This window comes from Phalangium opilio, unplaced genomic scaffold (genome assembly GCF_054372755.1).
Source record: "Phalangium opilio isolate 3A_F unplaced genomic scaffold, DU_Popi_V2 ptg000056l_1, whole genome shotgun sequence".
NCBI lineage: Eukaryota > Metazoa > Arthropoda > Arachnida > Opiliones > Phalangiidae > Phalangium > Phalangium opilio.
The window spans coordinates 5,380,228-5,400,194 of NW_028324175.1; the positions used below are offsets into that span (position 1 = coordinate 5,380,228).

General features: G+C 39.0%; 3 protein-coding genes across 3 annotated transcripts in view; 1 reads left to right on the top strand and 2 right to left on the bottom strand.

The window, feature by feature from the left end:
- LOC149668158 (uncharacterized) overlaps positions 1-6,996 on the top strand; it is a 66,623-nt gene extending 59,627 nt beyond the window's left edge. Inside the window, exon 8 of the mRNA XM_089841047.1 lies at positions 6,889-6,996. The gene's annotated coding sequence lies outside the window, so the exon portion shown is untranslated. The remainder of the gene's footprint in view (positions 1-6,888) is intronic.
- Positions 1-19,967, bottom strand: part of LOC149668161 (protein regulator of cytokinesis 1-like) — a 50,897-nt gene that overhangs the window by 30,452 nt on the left and 478 nt on the right. Inside the window, exons 2-9 of the mRNA XM_089841243.1 lie at positions 18,936-19,464; positions 17,084-17,257; positions 16,242-16,539; positions 14,991-15,127; positions 14,821-14,916; positions 13,852-14,004; positions 12,581-12,835; positions 12,373-12,492 (exon numbers count right to left, since the gene is read on the bottom strand). Coding sequence (XP_089697369.1) covers positions 12,373-12,492; positions 12,581-12,835; positions 13,852-14,004; positions 14,821-14,916; positions 14,991-15,127; positions 16,242-16,539; positions 17,084-17,257; positions 18,936-19,464 — 1,762 coding nt within the window. The remainder of the gene's footprint in view (positions 1-12,372; positions 12,493-12,580; positions 12,836-13,851; positions 14,005-14,820; positions 14,917-14,990; positions 15,128-16,241; positions 16,540-17,083; positions 17,258-18,935; positions 19,465-19,967) is intronic.
- LOC149668165 (uncharacterized) lies at positions 13-3,206 on the bottom strand. Its single transcript, XM_089841041.1, has 8 exons — positions 2,957-3,206; positions 2,848-2,893; positions 2,675-2,781; positions 2,520-2,601; positions 2,315-2,457; positions 2,193-2,257; positions 2,087-2,133; positions 13-1,864 (listed from the first exon to the last, which is right to left on the bottom strand). The coding sequence occupies exons 2-8, from the start codon at positions 2,884-2,886 to the stop codon at positions 1,841-1,843; spliced, it is 507 nt and encodes a 168-aa protein (XP_089697167.1). The 5' UTR covers positions 2,887-2,893; positions 2,957-3,206; the 3' UTR covers positions 13-1,840.

Consider the following 19,967-nt stretch of genomic DNA (forward strand, 5'->3'; position numbering starts at 1 on the left):
TCACAAGTCAAATCGCTAACTAAACTGAATCACGACCGGTTAGGCGTTTTTATATTCAACCGCCTCCGAATGCGCGTGGCTTTCGCGAATCTTATTGGTCAACAAATTTTCAAACCAAAGAGAGTATAGGGGAGGAGTGGAAGCTCCCCCGCTCCACAAGGCTAAATTACAATGTTGCCCCGGCCCCCTAAATTATACTAGTGGTACAAGGAGAGAGGAATGGAGTGGAAACCCCCATACCTATAGTTTTGCCTGTGTACCCCCACCTACGGCACCGTAGTCCTCCCAGCTACCTCAGCGGTTAGGTAGGGTCGTACTGGACGAAATTGTAAAGGGCGCTCCCTCTATCTTAAAAATAGAAGCTAGTTCTCATACAAATAAAATGGCGCTACGCGGCAGCGCTTACCAATCGCCTACCGAAGGGTAGGGGCGTGCGCCAGGTACATTGGGAGAGATAATTGAGTCCAGAACATATATCTTTCTAGAGTTCTATTTGGATATCGGGTTTTCGCGATCGCGCGACCATCGTTTTTGAAATTATGGGACGGACGGATAACTTTATCATTAGGTGGTGGCGCCATCTATTTCACTTAAAAACACACATTTGTTACTATGGCGTCTGCTATAATTTCTTAATATAGATAGGAAATGTTTAGAAACCGCTATGATAATGGAAGTAAATTGCTAGATTCGAGTAAAAACAGAGAAGGAACTGCATTAACCGATAGTATATGTATTTTTGAGCTTTCGTGATAGTCAACTTGACAAAAATGACCACCGCAAATGTCTTTTTTGGAGTCCATTCAATTCCATTAATAGCCTGAAACCATTGTTTTGGTAATTCCGAATTTTTTGTAGGGAATCTCAATGGTACAGTTCACAAAGGGTTGAACCATCTAAATATTTATTAATTTTCTATGCGTATATACTTATGTCACAAACATTTTTATTTCTATCAATGTTGACACACTTGTCTACTGAGCATTATCGACCCATTTTAAAATTTAATACATTTTCACATTATGCGTTACTTTAATAACTAATAACATATAAATCCCAAGTAAAAACACGCATTTAATAAGAAATTGACCAATATTCCATTTATTATATATCAAATTTTATTTATTAGGCTCCACTTACTGTTTTTCAATTATCCTACCTAACTTTCATATTTCGCGCTTTACTTCTTCCTAAGCCTAATTTTCAAACTCCAGCTCCGGCGATTTTGCGGGGCGCTTTCCCGCAAAATCGTGGGAAATTCTTTCAAGCTTCTCACGTAAGGCGACAGATGGCGCTAACGACTAATGATAAAGCAACTAAATTCGACGAATCCGAGTACAAAAATTCTAGAAATACATATATTAGAACTCAATGGGAGAGATACGGTGCCGCGGGTCGCCCATCATCATTTCCAATCCATCTCAACTCCCTTATCCCTGGTGTATCTACCCTTTTAACATATCTATGAGACTATGAGTGGTACGAGGGAGTTTTCGGCTCAGTCGCGCCACCTACGATACCGTTTAATGCCTCAAAGCAATCATCGTAGGCATTGCTCAAACGGAAACGCCTCAGTACTGCGCATTGAAGATGCGCGGTAGAAAAGAGGAACAAGATTTTCCGCTCTTTCCACTCCTCCCCTATACTCTCTTTGTTCAAACTTCATAAATGCAGGGATGGAAATAACCAGCGAGGGAAATAAGGCCGTGGTGCAGGGCAAACGATCAGTTTAAAAATGAAATCGAAAGGGGTCAGTGCCAGTGGTCCACAGGACTGACGAGGATTTTTAAAAATTTTCTTGATTCTTGAATATTAGGAACTCGGCGTTTTCAACTACAAATTAGTAAAGTAGTCCAGGCATTACCTGAAATATTTTAATTAATTAGACTATTTTCACCCGGGAGGGGGGGTGAGAATAGCGCGTAGGCTATTTCCACCCGGAGGGGTGAAACTAGACACTCTCAAATATGTACTGTAGCAGACGACAGACGACTTTCTTCCCGTTACTCCCCTCCACGAATCCCGAGGTAAGCCTAACTTCCGGCGATAGGGAATAAGGTGGACCCGCACACCTCTAAATAATTACCATTTGTTGCGGTGTTAGATCGCTACATTTTAAATTTTCATCAAAAACTGAAAAATGTTCATGATACATAAAAAATGAAACGAAACATTGGGAGAAATGAACTTACAAACGCAAGTGCAGATGATATAGGCTGTTTCAATCTCTTTTTCACAGGATATTGTTGAATATTTCCTTTAAAACCTCAGGTTTAATCACGATTATTTATAATTATTATACTTTGCGCCTTACCTTGTGATCTCATATGAAGCGTCATCTCTTATTAATTTCGAGGCTTTGTCCAAATGAAACTTCTTTACGCTTTGGCATTTCGAAATAAGCTCGACCCACCGAGTCTCTACTTTCTCGCACTCGGTGGACGCGCATTTAAACAACTTAAATAGAATTTCCCCAGATTTGCAATTAATATTAAATTATAAAAATGTACACTTCTTACCAATAAAATTGGACCAATCGCTTTTGCCACTAGTTTGAAGAAGTTTACAAAACTAATTAGGTCATCAAAATTTAAACTGTCGCTAAATCAAAGAATTTTACAAATAAGACGAGTTATTACGTTTATTTTCAACAGAAAAAGGATTATTTTCTTACTTTAAAGTTACTCGCAGACTTGACCCATTCTTTATACATGGGGTGGTTTGGGTTAGGATTTTCAAATAAAAGTGCCTCCAAAACTTTCGCTCGATAAACGTAATAATCTAAATTACACGATTAATGTTAGTAAAAAAATATTAAATATAGCTGAGCTCGAATTTTGAACAAACCAGGAGCAAATTTAATAGAATAAGCTGTTCTAAAATCATGTATCGTCTGCAAATATTAAAAGCGCTATGAGATTGAGTTCAGTTTCACAAAAAAAGGTCTGGTTTTTACTTTATGACGTTTGCAGCCAACAAAATCCAAAATCTCCATAGAATCCACGAAGGGTAGCGCCTTTAACTGCCATTTTTTCAAAGTCGAAACAATGGCATACAAACTGTAACTAGAACTAAGTTTAAAGATCTTCAAGAAATCCAAGGCTTAGTGTAAAAAGTTTTGAAAATTCTGATCAAGATTTTATTCTTGATTTAAATTTTTAAAGAAACCGATGGCTACTAAAATTGTTTCTGAAAATTAATAAATACACACGCAAAAAAGGAGTAATGCCAAAGGATAATTCGTTTATAACGAGTTGCGCAAAGACGTGGTCAACTCTGTGTTCAACGGAATGCACGGAACGATTTTAAATTAGATTTTAAATTTAGATTTTAAATTTAGATTTTAAATTTAGATTTTAAATTTAGATTTTAAATTTAGATTTTAAATTTAGATTTTAGATTAGATTTTAAATTAGATTTTAAATTGAATTTTAAATTAAAACTCTTAAAGCCAAAATTTTAAATTAGATTTTAAATTAAAATTCCTAAAGCCAAAATTTTTGAGTTATTTCAAACATTGGCCCACGCTTTCCTCCAAGAACCTAGTTATAGGCCAGTTCAGGAAGGCCTTAAATTTACAGTTCCATTTTTAATTAAATTTTAAACTTTTGTAAAAATTAATATTGGTTTTATTTTTCCAAACAATAAATGATCTAACTTGTTTCCATAACTTCTCGCTTGATTGATTTTATGAAAACGCTCCAAAACCATAGACATTATAACATACTATTTAAGCCTAAACTATTGGGGAAGGCGGCGCTTGAACGTTTTTGTGAGGGATTTTTCGCTTCTTCTCCTTGGCGTATGTGATGGGGTGGCGCCTTCTGTTGACGAGCGAAGGAGTTATTAAATAAAGCGCGGGAAATCCAAGTTGCAATTTCTGGATTTTTGATAACGTATTTTTAGATTACCTTCGCCGCGTGTAGGGGCGCCACTAGTCTTTTCTCTGAAACCATGGAACTAACTAACGCAAGCCTGAATATCTGAGAAATGTTTGGTGACAACGCACCCTAGCGAGAATTTGATGCGAACCGGAAAAGTGATTAAATTTTTAAAAGGGGAAGGGGGGGGGTTAGCAAAAAGCCTTAAAAGCAGTCATATATATATATATATATATTTCCAATTGAGACTGGGTATTCTTTCCAACCTATCAATTCTGTCCAAATTTCATAATTACACTTAGGTTGTGAAAAGGCGATAAACTCTACATCTTTCATGTACTGTTTCTGCGCTTGGCGATTGTCACTTCTACAACCACTACACACACAGATCTTCTTAGGTCTCACCTTATTTATGATTATTTTAAAAACAACGGTACAACCTTTAAAGTGTTAAATACTTAGTTCTTAAATAAATTATGTATCCAGGTTAGGGATAAAATGAATTTCTAAGCGTTAGTTAGTCCCATAGTATCACCATGATTTTGTTATTATCAACGGAAAACATTAACCGCTTTTACAAAATATTACTAAATTCAACTAAATTGGATAGGTTTGAACTGTAAAGTTTTGCTACCTTTTCCAAATAGGCTTGTTTATTGCCACCTTTAAACAATTTGGCTAATTTACTTTCATGGGGCTCTTTTGGCCACTACAACTTGAGATAAACGGAGAACTAACGCTTTGAAAGAAAGAAAACTTCTTTGTAGGTCTTAGTTTTTAAATAAATTGTATGGTGAAATTTCGGATTGTTTATTATGATTGAAGATCAATTATATCAGTCACCGACTCACCGGGAAAGTAAGTTATGCCACCGTGTCCTTTGTCTTTATCAAAATGAGTACCATGGATGAAGGATGCGCGTGCAAAACTTTCGACGCTCAAAGCAGGAATAGAGAACAGGGTGTATTGGGCGCACGTCAAAGTCCACGACCCCCTTCCCTAGGGGGGGGGGGGCATGAAAGAAGAGACGGGTCATAGCGACAGAGGTAAAAAGGATTAACGTATTTTTCGCCGTCTCCGTCAGCAACGTCATCAAAAGGGAGATTTTGTGGGAATAGCTAGACTCATCATTATGTATGACGAAATTTATGATGCGAATAATCCATCTCGCTGCCTAGCTGTTGCATCGACCATTGAAATGACAGTTAGTTAATCGTGACGGGAAGTGTTCAAGCCCAGCCCACAAATCACTCATAGAAATTAATGACGGATATGAGGCTGTATGCATTCCTTAGAGATGTGAAATTACCTGGAAAATGACCTTGACGGAGTTTAGAGAGGCTGAAGACTCATGGTTGTTTCATGGTGCGCGTATTAGACTGCCGCGTATCATTGAATCCCTGGAATATGCATTGAGTTTTGTTATTGAACTCCAAAAAATACCTCGAAATTTGAAAAATTTTAGCGAGGCAATTTGATTTTAGTGGGAAACAACAGTTCTTGGGTTTACGAAAAATGCAAAATTGCGCGATAAATTTGTGTTTAAAAGATAATGGTTCAAATGAAGAGTTGACTTGTTTATAGCTCAATAATATCCTGAAAAAATATCCCTTTTGACATTCCCAGACTTCTTGTAGATGTGATGTTGAAAGTTTGGGTGTTTCCTTTTAAGTCATGATGTAAAATAGATACACGTTTCAGTAAAGGGTGAATGAAAAGGTCTGACACATTTTGATAATAAGAGAGATTTTATATTTAAAAACAATTTATAATATTTGCAAAAAAAAAAAGAAATTTATTATTGAAAAAAAAAAAAATTGGATATAAATTAAATAAATATTTAAGATAAAGAACAATTAAAATGATCAAATCTAAATGGTGCTCCTGTAAGGAAATGATTTAAAATTAGAATCATGACCTGCGGGAAATTCTGTAACTTTTTAGCTAGTTATTGCAGATGATAACACACGATGTTATGGCAGCGAGAGATATACAGGGCGTTTTAGAAAAGTCTGGCCAAATTTAGGAAGCGTGTTCTTGGAGTCACTCCGAGTGAAAAATTCCAAAGAACCATGTACCTAAATTACGCCATTTCAGAGTTATGAGCTTTCAAAGTAACCCCAAAATTAAAAGTACCTGTGTTAATGACCATTAAAAGTACCTGTGTTAATGACCATTAAAACAACCTGTGTTAATGAAATGTAAACATGTTTCTTAGCGACAGCACACTTCTACACACAATCGCCCCCTTCTGTTTCCAAACCTTTAGTCTCTCATTTCTTTCGGTTGGCTTATGCAATTGAGCGTTTAATCGAAAACAAGATGAGCAAGCCATATGACAAGTTTCACAATTTTGTTGATTTTTGGGCTACTTTTGAAAGCTCATAACTCTGAAATGGCGTAATTGAGGTACATGGTTCTTTGGAATTTTTCACTCGGAGTGACTCCAAGAACACGCTACCTAAATTTGGCCAGACTTTTCAAAAACACCCTGTACATAGATGAATATAAAGTTATTTAACACACGAGATGGGCACAAACCCTTAAGCCCATAGTTATCAATGACGATAACTCGCTAAGAAACTTACAGTATTTCTTCCCCCTCCCATCCAAAGGGTGGTAGAACCAAAGTACAGTGGGCTATGTGCGTGAGTGGAAAATGTTCTATGAAAGTTTTGCCACTGTATTTATTTACGCCTATTTATTCATTTATTTAAGGGGTCATCCGTCAACGACTTTTATTCTGACCTGGATGGCAAAATGTCAAAGAACATTTATGACTGAAAAATTCCCCATAAACACAACCATTGTACTTCAGTCTTACCACTCTATTTGGAAATATTACTTTAATTTGGAGCTCGTTCTCCTTCAATTTCATCGCCTTGAGATTGCGCAGCCTCCAACGATCCCCCTTTAATCGGAATTGTATAATATAATTGTAAATTTTAACCTTTAAGCAATAAATGAATTTTTATACCACGGACTCGTCTTCCGTTCCATTGTACAGATTGGCCGTACCGACATCCTCTAGCACGGCCGATACCACGGCCTCGGGGTGGTATGATACCACGCCCGATACCACGGCCTCGGGGCCTTCCAATACCACGGCCTCTGGGCCTACCAGGTCGCCTTCCAGGTGGAGGGATCGGCCCAGGGCCTTTCAGGTGGAGCTATCGGCCCAGGGCCTTTCAGGTGGAGCTATCGGCCCAGGGCCTTTCAGGTGGTGCTATCGGCCCAGGGCCTTCCAGGTCGTCGACCGATCGCCGCCCCACGGCCTCGGGCGGGTCGCCCTATGGCCCTATTAGCACCTCGGCGGCCTCTTGCGCGATTAGCTTCATCCCCATAAAAGAGTTGAACTCTTACCGTTGTATTTTAGGTAAACGTAAATTGGCGATGCATATTGGAAACTAGATTTTGAAATAAAGACATTTATTATTATGGTACTAACCTATGTTTTACTCAAGGACTATTTTCACATTAATGGAAGCTTATTTTAATAGTAAAAAATATCCAAGGGACTGAAAAACAGACTGAAGAAAAGAGGTGCATTGGAATAATCTTTAAACATTACCCTATATTTCTTGAATTAATCGAACTTAGTTTCTTGAAACCCTGGTTATCTTAATTACGGGTCTGTACCGTACTTTTAATAATTTTTTCCCCCCAGCGAAGTAGCGAACCCGCCCTATTTTTACTTCCCTTAAGCCTTAGCTGCAGCCTTGAAACTTGAAAGATTCAAAGAAAGCAGCTCTCATTAACCGAGGCTTAAGTTCTATATTTTGAAAAAGACGTTATAAAAATATTTCAAAGTGAAAATATAAGCTGTTAGTGCTTTAATGCTACTAAAAAGTATTTAAGCGCAAAATAAAATCCTATTCGTTAATAAATTTTCCATTTAAAATCATATTCCATGACAATAAGTACAAAACTGAATTCGCTTACTTGTTTTCTTGACAAAGTTTGAAAAGTGTAAGTGCGTTCAGCAACCACTACCGAGTTCTCGGTTCAGTGTCGGATTTTAATTTTTATACGGAACCGGTAACCTAAGGCGCCTTTATGGTACACCAAGCTGAACGCTGCTAATGAAACCTGGCAATACGGTAAATTTAGTTTCTACATTTTTAGACCTTTCTCCGTGGCTTCAAAGCAAAAAAATAAGAAAATTAAAAGAACAACAGTTATAGTGTGCTACCACGAAGCTAGGGGGGAAAAACTGTGACGTCAATATTGGGTCCCGAATTTGTATTACCCAAGCTGACGACGTCTCGCGACTGCCAATATGGTCGCCTGAAAATAAGGTAAGAGCAAAAATAAATAGGGGAAAGTGTCGGACTGCCATATTTTCCTGTCTTTGCCCAAAGAGGGTAGAAAGAGGGGGAGTAGAAGGCTTGGCTGGAGTGTTCTCGCTTTGAAAGTTTACCTCTAAGCTTCCGGTGTGCCCGCGCATCTTTCTCTACCCTCTTATTGGTTGAAATACGGTGAACCGGATATTAGGAGGAAAATATAACAAATAAATAAAAAGGAAAAGCGAGAACACCCAAAATGCCTTGCCAAAGCCGCTAGCTTCTACTCCCCTCTTTCTACCCTCTTTGCTTTGCCTTAGCTTGACATGCATTTCGAGACGCTCAAGCGCGCGAGAGGTGTTTAACCATTCAAATTTGAACGCCACCAAACGGGACAATTTGGCATAGGCGTATCTCAAGGAAGAGTCACAACCTCGGACCTCAGCGCTCTGTTCTATTTTCTTTAGTGTTATTTTCGCGTTTGAACGAGGTTAAAATTTGTTTAAAACGTTAGCACGCCGAAAATAAATTGAAAATGCCGCAAATCATCATTTATTTCAAAAACTCATGGGTAAAATCCTTCAGAATTTCGTTCGAACTTAGGCCCTGGGTTGTCATTATAAGCTAAATGGTTTTAATATTAGTAAATAACATCAATATTAGCAAACTAAATTAATACAATCATGTACATCATCAAATTAAATTGTGGTCACGGTTAGCCTCAGTCAAAAGCAACTAATGTAAAATAAAACCGCACTATTTCTTCACGCGCAATATCACAAATTATCTTAGGTACGTGGTGAATAGGCGAGGGGGATGAAACAGATTTCGCGAGTATGCATTCACCCCTCCAAATGCATGTCACAGACGAAGGAGAGAGTCCGACACTTTCCCCTATTTATTTTTGGTAAGAGATAAGAGCATGTGACGTCACAACAAAGTTCGTGGTAACACACCATATTAGCAATATTTCTTTATTTTTTTTCTCCAATAACGACATATTGCAGGAAACAAGCATAGGTAACGAAAGAAATGCTCAGCGAACAATGAGGAGGGGTATTTTGAAATATAGGAGCTTCTAAATGTTTTTCTCCTTAGTTAATATTAAGTGTTCGCGAATACTAGCCCGAACTATTCGCGAATACTAGGCCGAACTATTCGCGAATACTAGGCCGAACTATTCGCGAATACTAGGCCGAACTATTCGCGAATACTAGGCCGAACTATTCGCGAATACTAGGCCGAACTATTCGCGAATACTAGGCCGAACTATTCGCGAATACTAAGCCGAACTATTCGCGAATACTAGGCCGAACTATTCGCGAACACTAGGCCGAACTATTCGCGAATACTAGGCCGAACTATTCGCGAATACTAGGCCGAACTATTCGCGAATACTAGGCCGAACTATTCGCGAATACTAGGCCGAACTATTCGCGAATACTAGGCCGAACTATTCGCGAATACTAGGCCGAACTATTCGCGAATACTAGGCCGAACTATTCGCGAATACTAGGCCGAACTATTCGCGAATACTAGGCCGAACTATTCGCGAATACTAGGCCGAACTATAAGCGAATACTAGGCCGAACTGTAAGCGAATACTAGGCCGAACTATTCGCGAATACTAGGCCGAACTATTCGCGAATACTAGGCCGAACTATTCGCGAATACTAGGCCGAACTATAAGCGAATACTAGGCCGAACTGTATGCGAATACTAGGCCGAACTATTCGCGAATACTAGGCCGAACTATTCGCGAATACTAGGCCGAACTATTCGCGAATACTAGGCCGAACTATTCGCGAATACTAGGCCGAACTATTCGCGAATACTAAGCCGAACTATTCGCGAATACTAGGCCGAACTATTCGCGAATACTAGGCCGAACTATTCGCGAATACTAGGCCGAACTATTCGCGAATACTAGTCCGAAATATTCGCGAACACTAGGCCGAAATATTCGCGAACACTAGGCCGAACTATTCGCGAACACTAGGCCGAACTATTCGCGAACACTAGGCCGAACTATTCGCGAACACTAGGCCGAACTATTCGCGAACACTAGGCCGAACTATTCGCGAACACTAGGCCGAACTATTCGCGAACACTAGGCCGAACTATTCGCGAATACTAGGCCGAACTATTCGCGAACACTAGGCCGAACTATTCGCGAACACTAGGCCGAACTATAAGCGAACACTAGGCCGAACTATAAGCGAATACTAGGCCGAACTATTCGCGAATACTAGGCCGAACTATTCGCGAATACTAAGCCGAACTATTCGCGAATACTAGGCCGAACTATTCGCGAATACTAGGCCGAACTATTCGCGAATACTAGGCCGAACTATAAGCGAATACTAGGCCGAACTGTAAGCGAATACTAGGCCGAACTATTCGCGAATACTAGGCCGAACTATTCGCGAATACTAGGCCGAACTATTCGCGAATACTAGGCCGAACTATTCGCGAATACTAGGCCGAACTATTCGCGAATACTAGGCCGAACTATTCGCGAATACTAGGCCGAACTGTAAGCGAATACTAGGCCGAACTGTAAGCGAATACTAGGCCGAACTATTCGCGAATACTAGGCCGAACTATTCGCGAATACTAGGCCGAACTGTAAGCGAATACTAGGCCGAACTATTCGCGAATACTAGGCCGAACTATTCGCGAATACTAGGCCGAACTATTCGCGAACACTAGGCCGAACTATTCGCGAATACTAGGCCGAACTATTCGCGAATACTAGGCCGAACTATTCGCGAATACTAGGCCGAACTATTCGCGAATACTAGGCCGAACTATTCGCGAATACTAGGCCGAACTATTCGCGAATACTAGGCCGAACTATTCGCGAATACTAGGCCGAACTATTCGCGAATACTAGGCCGAACTATTCGCGAATACTAAGCCGAACTATTCGCGAATACTAGGCCGAACTATTCGCGAATACTAGGCCGAACTATAAGCGAATACTAGGCCGAACTGTAAGCGAATACTAGGCCGAACTATTCGCGAATACTAGGCCGAACTATTCGCGAATACTAGGCCGAACTATTCGCGAATACTAGGCCGAACTATTCGCGAATACTAGGCCGAACTATTCGCGAATACTAGGCCAAACTATTCGCGAATACTAAGCCGAACTATTCGCGAATACTAAGCCGAACTATTCGCGAATACTAGGCCGAACTATTCGCGAACGCTAGGCCGAACTATTCGCGAATACTAGGCCGAACTATTCGCGAATACTAGGCCGAACTATTCGCGAATACTAGGCCGAACTATTCGCGAATACTAGGCCGAACTATAAGCGAATACTAGGCCGAACTATTCGCGAATACTAGGCCGAACTATTCGCGAACACTAGGCCGAACTATTCGCGAATACTAGGCCGAACTATTCGCGAACACTAGGCCGAACTATTCGCGAATACTACGCCGAACTATTCGCGAATACTAGGCCGCACTATTCGCGAATACTAGGCCGAACTATTCGCGAATACTAGGCCGAACTATTCGCGAATACTAGACCGAACTATAAGCGAATACTAGGCCGAACTATTCGCGAATACTAGGCCGAACTATTCGCGAATACTAGGCCGAACTATTCGCGAATACTAGGCCGAACTATTCGCGAATACTAGGCCGAACTATTCGCGAATACTAGGCCGAACTATTCGCGAATACTAGGCCGAACTATTCGCGAATACTAGTCCGAAATATTCGCGAACACTAGGCCGAAATATTCGCGAACACTAGGCCGAAATATTCGCGAACACTAGGCCGAACTATTCGCGAACACTAGGCCGAACTATTCGCGAACACTAGGCCGAACTATTCGCGAACACTAGGCCGAACTATTCGCGAACACTAGGCCGAACTATTCGCGAACACTAGGCCGAACTATAAGCGAACACTAGGCCGAACTATAAGCGAATACTAGGCCGAACTATTCGCGAATACTACGCCGAACTATTCGCGAATACTAGGCCGAACTATTCGCGAACACTAGGCCGAACTATTCGCGAACACTAGGCCGAACTATTCGCGAACACTAGGCCGAACTATAAGCGAACACTAGGCCGAACTATAAGCGAATACTAGGCTTAACTATAGCTAATGTTTTTAATTATGTTTAATTAATTAATTTATTAATGTTCAATTTTTAATGCTAAATGTAAAAATAGCAGTAAATACCTGAAAGTCCATATACGTTATAGAAGACCTGGGCATGTTCAATGAAGGTTGATCTTCTTGAATTTCGCATAAAATGGTGCGAGGTTTAGCAATCACACATTGATTTTGGGCAATACGTTTCTAAAGTTGTCATTTCGAAGGAAACCAAAAAGAAGTTAAGTGAATCTTAACCAACTACCAGAGATAAAAGAAAAATAAAATAATTTACCGGCGAATTGGCGTATTTTCGTGGAGAGGATTTAAGTAGAAGTTTCCGTGGCGAACTTTGAACGGCTGTAGCACTTACACCGGGAAACAAAACAATGGCGGGAGAAGGCGGAGCACTAGAATTAACCGATGGCATAACACCTTTTGGTTGTAAACGCGGTGTTTTGACAGCGCTGGCTGGTGTATTTTTATCAGAAGTCGGTGGTGCTTTGCGTTTCATTGGGGTTACCAGTTTTTTCCCTCCATCTTCAGTTTCCTGTTGCAAAGAATTAACCTTAGAGAGTTAGTATCACCATAAGTTAATTCATAAGATATGTTCCATAAGTTTGTAAAGTCTGGTAACTTAGGAACTGGAGCTTGTCATGAAGCCGGGATTAACTAACACTAGGGATAGTTCGTTCCCCCCAAAAGATAAAGCATGCATATTCCAAACGCCCCCTAGCAGCAGCTACTATCATTAACAGGAAGCTATAAGAAAATTGGACCAAATATCACGTGTTCCATGACGTCAAAATTGAAATCCTGCCTAAATTGGGCAAAAACTACTTATTTTGCCTAGAGTTGGCGCTATATCAACATCCGCTTTGGTCCAATAAATTGGGGGAATGAAGAAGGGAATCAAGGAATAATTCGGAACATTTAGTTGACGATAGAATTACATGGGAAACACGGTTAGTGAACAATCCCTAGCGTTAGTTAATCCATGCATGAAGTGATTGAGGTAGGTCATAGATTAAGGATAAAGCGACGCCTGGTAAGGCGCTGCTATCAAAGGCTTAGTAATGCAGACTAAATAATAATAAGATTGAAGTCTGCAAAATTAACCGAGTTAATCAATTCTCGCTTGTCGGTCATTAACTAGCTCGAGCTGTAAGTCTCTCTCAGTAGCATTACAAAGTTTAGGTGGTGTCATACTTATGGAAAATATCTTATAAACTTATGTTACGAATTTTATTTTATAATAAAGTAAACATTGCCAGAAATAAAAGTATCTTTAAACTAAAAATATCACTTGTTAAATAATTATTTAGTAACTATTAAAATAATTTAAAAATAAAATGAATATATAAATAAATAAATGAACAAATAAATAAATAAATAAATAAACAAATAAATAAAAACGTACACTTAAAAGCCCCAATAAGTATTTTTTTTTATTAATGTTATTTTCTATTTAGTAAAAAATACTTATTTGAGGCTTAAGTGTAATATGTGGGGTTTATATTTTTTAATTCTTTTTCAGCGCTTTTTTGGATTACGGCTTCTATTTACCCGCATTCTCTTGATATTTTCCAATTCGTTTTTCAAATTTTGACTTTCAGCCGCGATGTAATCTTGATATTTTTTGCCATTGATCCGAAGGGTTTCCGCATTATCTTGACTTTTTTCCCATTCAGCAATCATGAATTCGATTTTTAAATCCAACTAGAAACATATTTCACATTAGATTGATTGCGAGTGACTAGTATTTAACATAGTTACGAATTTTTGGAACAATTAACAGTAATTAGGGCCAAGTGTAGAGTGGAAATAAATAGAGCCTTAAAAGGAAAACTTCAGGTAACGTTACTTTATACCTTAAAAGAATGGCATTTTTCTAAATATGAAAGGAATTAAATATTAAAAAAATGAATAAATGATCTCTTATTGCAAAGTAATTTGTATTAAATTAGTCTTAAAAATAATCAAGGACTACTGCGCCATCTGCCTTTGGTTTAGTGGCGTCTGCTAAATCGAAGCTTTTACCCCTTATCTCTCTCAGCCTGTGAGAATTCTACCAATGCCCTAGGGGTGAGTGGTTCGATTTACCAGACGCTACTAAACCAAAGGCGGATGGCGCAGTAGTCCTTGATAATTTTTAAGACTAATTAAATGCTAGTTATCATATTGTAATAAGAGATCGCTAATTTTATTTTTAACATTTTTTTTTTTTAAAATGCCGTTCTTTGAAAGTATAATGTACCGTTACCTGAAATTTTCCCTTGAAGGAAAGCGCGGCTCTGTTGGTGTCCCTAAAAGATTGTCTTTCTACTACACAGTGGCTAAGATTGCTAAAGGCTAGTTAAGTCAAAGGCAGGAACCAATGGGAACTAGTGCATTAGGTCTGATTGGTTCCTGCCTTTGGCAAGGTAAAATTCGTGTCCAGAAGATTAGCCAGAATGCTAGGGGTGATCATGGAGAAGCGCTTTCCTTTAAAGTGTTAGACAAACTGAAAGGGAACTTAATAAGGTATAAATCTACCTTTGGAATTTCATGCTCCAGACGCTTTCGAGCTTTCTCTTCCTGCAATAGATTTCCGCCACGGTTTTGAAAACGGCTTGGATCAGTTCCCTTAATCTATAATGATATAGTTATGAAAATTAAAATCGCAATAGCCGCCAACCAAAGTGAAGTTATAAAATGGATATTACCTCGCAGGTTTTCTTTTGCTCCCACAGAGAATTTCTTTCAACAATCTTTTCATAAATGCCTTTATTATCTTCATACATTTGAGTCCATTTTGAAACTTCGCGTTCATGGAGCTCTAACAGATCTTCGGAGAAAGTTTCTGAAAATAAAAGAAATTGTTTTAAGTATATTCCATCGTACTTAATTCGATCTAAGACCATTAAACATAGATGGACTGGAAAAATTATAACCTAAAACCCCCGTTCTTCTAATGGCATCGCCCCTTGCGGGAAAGGCCCGAACTTAATTCGACTCACAAGCCTTTGCTATGCTTTGAGTCGAAGAAGTTTCAATATTGGTCGCGGTGTGGCGCTAGAGAGCCGCAGCCCTAAAAGAACAACGCCCCTTATCTCCATTCCATCTGCGTTTAATGGTCTTAGGTTTGATACTATACTATAAGATCAATTTTCACAATTTAGGAGAATATCTCCAAATGAAATTAAAATCATAATAAGCACAGATTTCTTAATTATTCAGAGATATCGTCTTAATATTTTTCATTACTAAAATGGGTCTTAAAATTTGAAGAAGAATCCCTTTAAAATAGAGGCGTGCGGTTAACCGTTTCAGTAGAGTAATTCAATCCGGTGTTCGATAAGCTCATTTCCACTGTTCGATACGAATATCGAACTAACTATTCGGTTAAAGTTTGACTACCATAAATATTTAGCCTTGCCGCCCTGACACTGCAACTCTCGCTACATAGACCCACCTTACATCAAAAGATATCGTCCCAATTTTATTTAACTCCCATCAAAAACTACCAGCAAGTGCCTAGGAAAATTTTAAGAAATATTCGGCGACCAATGAAGAAACGTATTTTAAATTACTCTTAATTGGTCACCTAATAATAACTATTCGTGAATATTATGGTTTAACTATACGCAATTAATCGAGTAGTAAAATTTTACAAAGGCCTAACTATTCGGTATTCGATTTGGAAAAAACTATTAAATTCTGTAATTGATAAGGTAAATTTTTGGTATTCAATTCGGTATTCGAGAATAGTATGGTTAACTAAACGCGAATACTAGGCTTAACTATTCGCGATTCACCGATTAGTAAAAATTTACCAAGGCCTAACTATTCGATTCGGTATTTGATAAGGAAAATTTTTGCCTATTTTACTATTTGGTAACTGGTCTGTGATACCCAAAAAGTGGTATTCGCACACCTCTATATTTGTCAAAAGCAAATTATTTGTCAGTTTTTACCTTCTTTGAAGGAAACAAAATTTTCCCTTTCTTCAGTGCCGATAAAACACTTATCCCATAATGCAACGAGTTCGACTCTTAGACGATCAATGAATTTCCCCACATTTTGTTTTCTAATTTCTTGGTATTTAACAATTACTCGTTGAACCATTTCAATCGTGGGTTGGCCGTGATTAATGCAAGTTAACCAAAACTCCTCCCGGTCCAACACGCTGATTTCTAATCCATCCCATAATTGTCCTAGTTGTCCGTGCAAGGCTTTTAAGACGGCATCATTGGCGCTTTTAAGTTTTTGAAGCTAAAATTTGCAGAAATCAAAGTTACTCAAGTTACGAATAAATTAAGAAGTATTTTTAAGCAAAAGGGTTAGCAACTAAGAGTAAATAATATTGTAAGTCTATAAGAATAAGATATGTTCCGTAAGTTTGTCACTGTTTACAAAGTGGAGCCTGTCACGAAGTGAGCAAGGTAGGTCATAGATTCGAGGTAAAGCGACGCCTGGTCAGGCGCTGTCAAAGGCTTAGTAGAGACTAAATAGGAACTAGATGGACTGCAAAGGAATTTTTTCCAGTGATTATAGGATTTTATAGGAGAAAAAGTTTTTATATGAAAATATAGGATTAAAAATATTCGTGTATTATAATATTTGGTTTAAATTATGCAGATAAATCTAAAAAAAAAAACAAATTGCATTTTACTTAAATTCAGGGGAACTTAGTCAAAAGTGATCTCAATAAAAAGAGCTAAATTTTGAAAAATTTGATGCTTAACTATACGAAAACTTCGACGAAGTCAAAAATATAGGATAATATGGGACAGGTTCAAAATATAGGATATCTTACTTCGAGCAACCAATTTTTAGCATCAGTCATGCATTTTTCCGACAATATATTCGGGATGTTGTCATCGAGCGAGATGATGGCTTTATGAAAGCTGGTTTCGGGAGTAAGCTCCAGGTCTTCAACGAGCCTTACGATTTCAGTACGAGTTTGGTCGAATTTTGCCATCCGTCTTTCCTATGGTCAGAATATTATCAAATTATTAATTAACATAACTTTCATGTAATTTCGACCAATAGTAATGAAGAACATCAATTGGTTGGGCTTAAAGCAAAGCCCAAGATGACTTTTCTTCCGAGCTTCGGGTTTAGCTAGGCGAAGGCTAGTGAGCGGGATTTATAAACCCGCCCACAAATGCTTCCTGCCTTCGCCAAGCCTAAACTGGAGTTCGTAAGGAAAGTCAACTTCTTGGGGCACCACGTGACCCGCGCTTTGCTTTAAAACGAGAAAATGAAGACTAATTTTACTAATTATTACTTTTCGTATTAGGAATATTAAAATATCTCCCAATATAAATCAGAACTCGTTAATGTCGAGGGCGGAGCTAAAACTAGCCATTGCTAAGCTTGACAAGCAGTCATTTCCTCTCCTCGACTATGGGAGCCATCTAGTTACAATTGTTTAAACTAAACCACAGACGCGACATGCTTAGACTAACTTAACTCAATAGAGCTATCTCAGTTGTGACGTTAGTGCCTAGGTAAAACATCACGGGTTTAGCTTTGGCAGTGGGCGGCCTTGTTTGGTACTTCTGTGGTTTTATGGGCAAATAGCATGGGTGACGTCATGTCACACTAAGCCTTCTGAGATAGTTCTATAGAGTGCTGTCAGAAGCGCCGGTGTGACGTCACCCATGCTGTTTTCCCATAAAGAAAAAACAGTAACTGTCATGGCCGCCCATTGCTAAAGGCAGACTCGTGACGTTTAACCTTGGATCTGACGTCACAACTGACAGCACTCTATACACCTAAAACACTGGACTGGGAAGACTTTCCTTTGGCCTCTAACGAAAAATAAGACAAGATGTTATTGTTAAATTTATTAGGGTGCATGCATGAGGACAAATAGCAGATATTTGGAACCTTACGACAAGTTATTATTTTTTTTAATTATCATGGGTGAGTACTCATATGAATCGAGTATCAATAAGAGTACTATAATTGATTTAACTAGAATTACTAATCGAGATGACTACAGTTTTAATAAACAACTGATTAAATCTACATCTATATATAAATAAAAGTCCTGACTGACTGACTGACTGATAATCAACGCCCATTCCAAACCGCTTGCCCTAGAAGGCTGGAAATTTGCAGGAACGTTACTCATAAGTAGTAGGCGAGTACTAAGAAAGGTTTCCCCCCAATCCGCCGCCATCTTAAAAAATGGTGCCCAGAAATGTAAAAAATCTTCTCTATGCAACAAAGTCCGCGCGTTTCAACCGATTTCGCAAATATTTAGTTCACTGCTTTCCTTTAACCTATAGACGGGCTGAATGCTCTTTTGGGCTCGATTTGTTGCCATCTTTTAAAATGGCGGCCAGAAATTTAAAAACCCTTATTTATGGAATAATGTCCACGTGAAAAGTAATAAAAAATGTTCCGACGGGCTGACGGGCAACGCCGAGTGCCTTCGCTCCTAGGGTGCTACAAAAGTATTAGTCGAATCAGTAAAATCTGCCCATTCTTAGTATCATTTTGATGGAAGTTCTTATTATACGCGAGCGACGCCGCGGGTAACAGCTAGTATATTATAAAAATGTTAATGTATAATTAAATACTAGATGGCGTGCTGCTTCAGACATTCTTGTAGAAAGTATGGAACTAATCAACGGAGTTCATAAAAATGTTTTTACCTTTTCGTCTTGCAACATCAGGATATGTTGCTTTATTTCATTCAGCTGTTCTTCGGATGGAACATTGGCTTCATCAACGTCCTCGTCCCCAGTCCTGGCTGTTCCATTGTCAATTGGAGGCATGCTGAGTAACTGGCAGAGTTCTCGTTCCTCCTCCAGCAAAGTGGCAAGCCGCTCCAAGCGTTCGTCCTTGCTCTTGATAAGAGTTTCGACTCTTCCTTTCAGATGGAACTCCTGTTGTAGGAGTCCCATGTGTCCCATGCCATTAACATCGAGCTCCTGGTCCACTTTTAGTTGTTGGCAGAGATCGACGTACTCTGTTTTTAAGTCGTTAACGATGGTTTCTATTCGATGGTACAGATCTTCCTCCTCTTTCACCATTTGTTGTTGCAGGTCCTCGTGATAATTGTAGAGGTTTTGAAGTCTGTCCAATTGGTCTTTTTCGGATAGGCCAATCTTGGTCCATGTGTCGCTTAATGTTTTTTGGGATTTGGCTAGCATTACGGCGACCTTTTCGACCAGATTGAAACTACGAAAAAGAAAACGGGATACTTCAGAAATGTTTGCGAGATCAATCATCAGAGACTAAACAATAGGGACTTGGCAGTACTACGTCATGCAACGTCACGCTACCTTCCACTAGTGCTAAAAAACATACCAGGAGGAGGGGCTTATGTAGCTTTCATTCTGTTAAAAAAACATACCAGGAGGAGGGGCTTATGTAGCTTTCATTCTGTTAAAAAAACATACCAGGAGGAGGGGCTTATGTAGCTTTCATTCTGTTAAAAAAACATACCAGGAGGAGGGGCTTATGTAGCTTTCATTCTGTTAAAAAAACATACCATAATGGCGCTGGGGGCGGAGTTAAGTCCGAATTGCCAAGTCCCTATTGTCTTAAACATAATTAACTCAATAACTAACGTCCATTATTAAGTACTATCAGTTAGAATTACGGGAATTACGTTGCTGACTCTCTTAGAAATGATTTCACTGCATGCACATTCAAGTGATCACAAACCCATTCCCAAATTA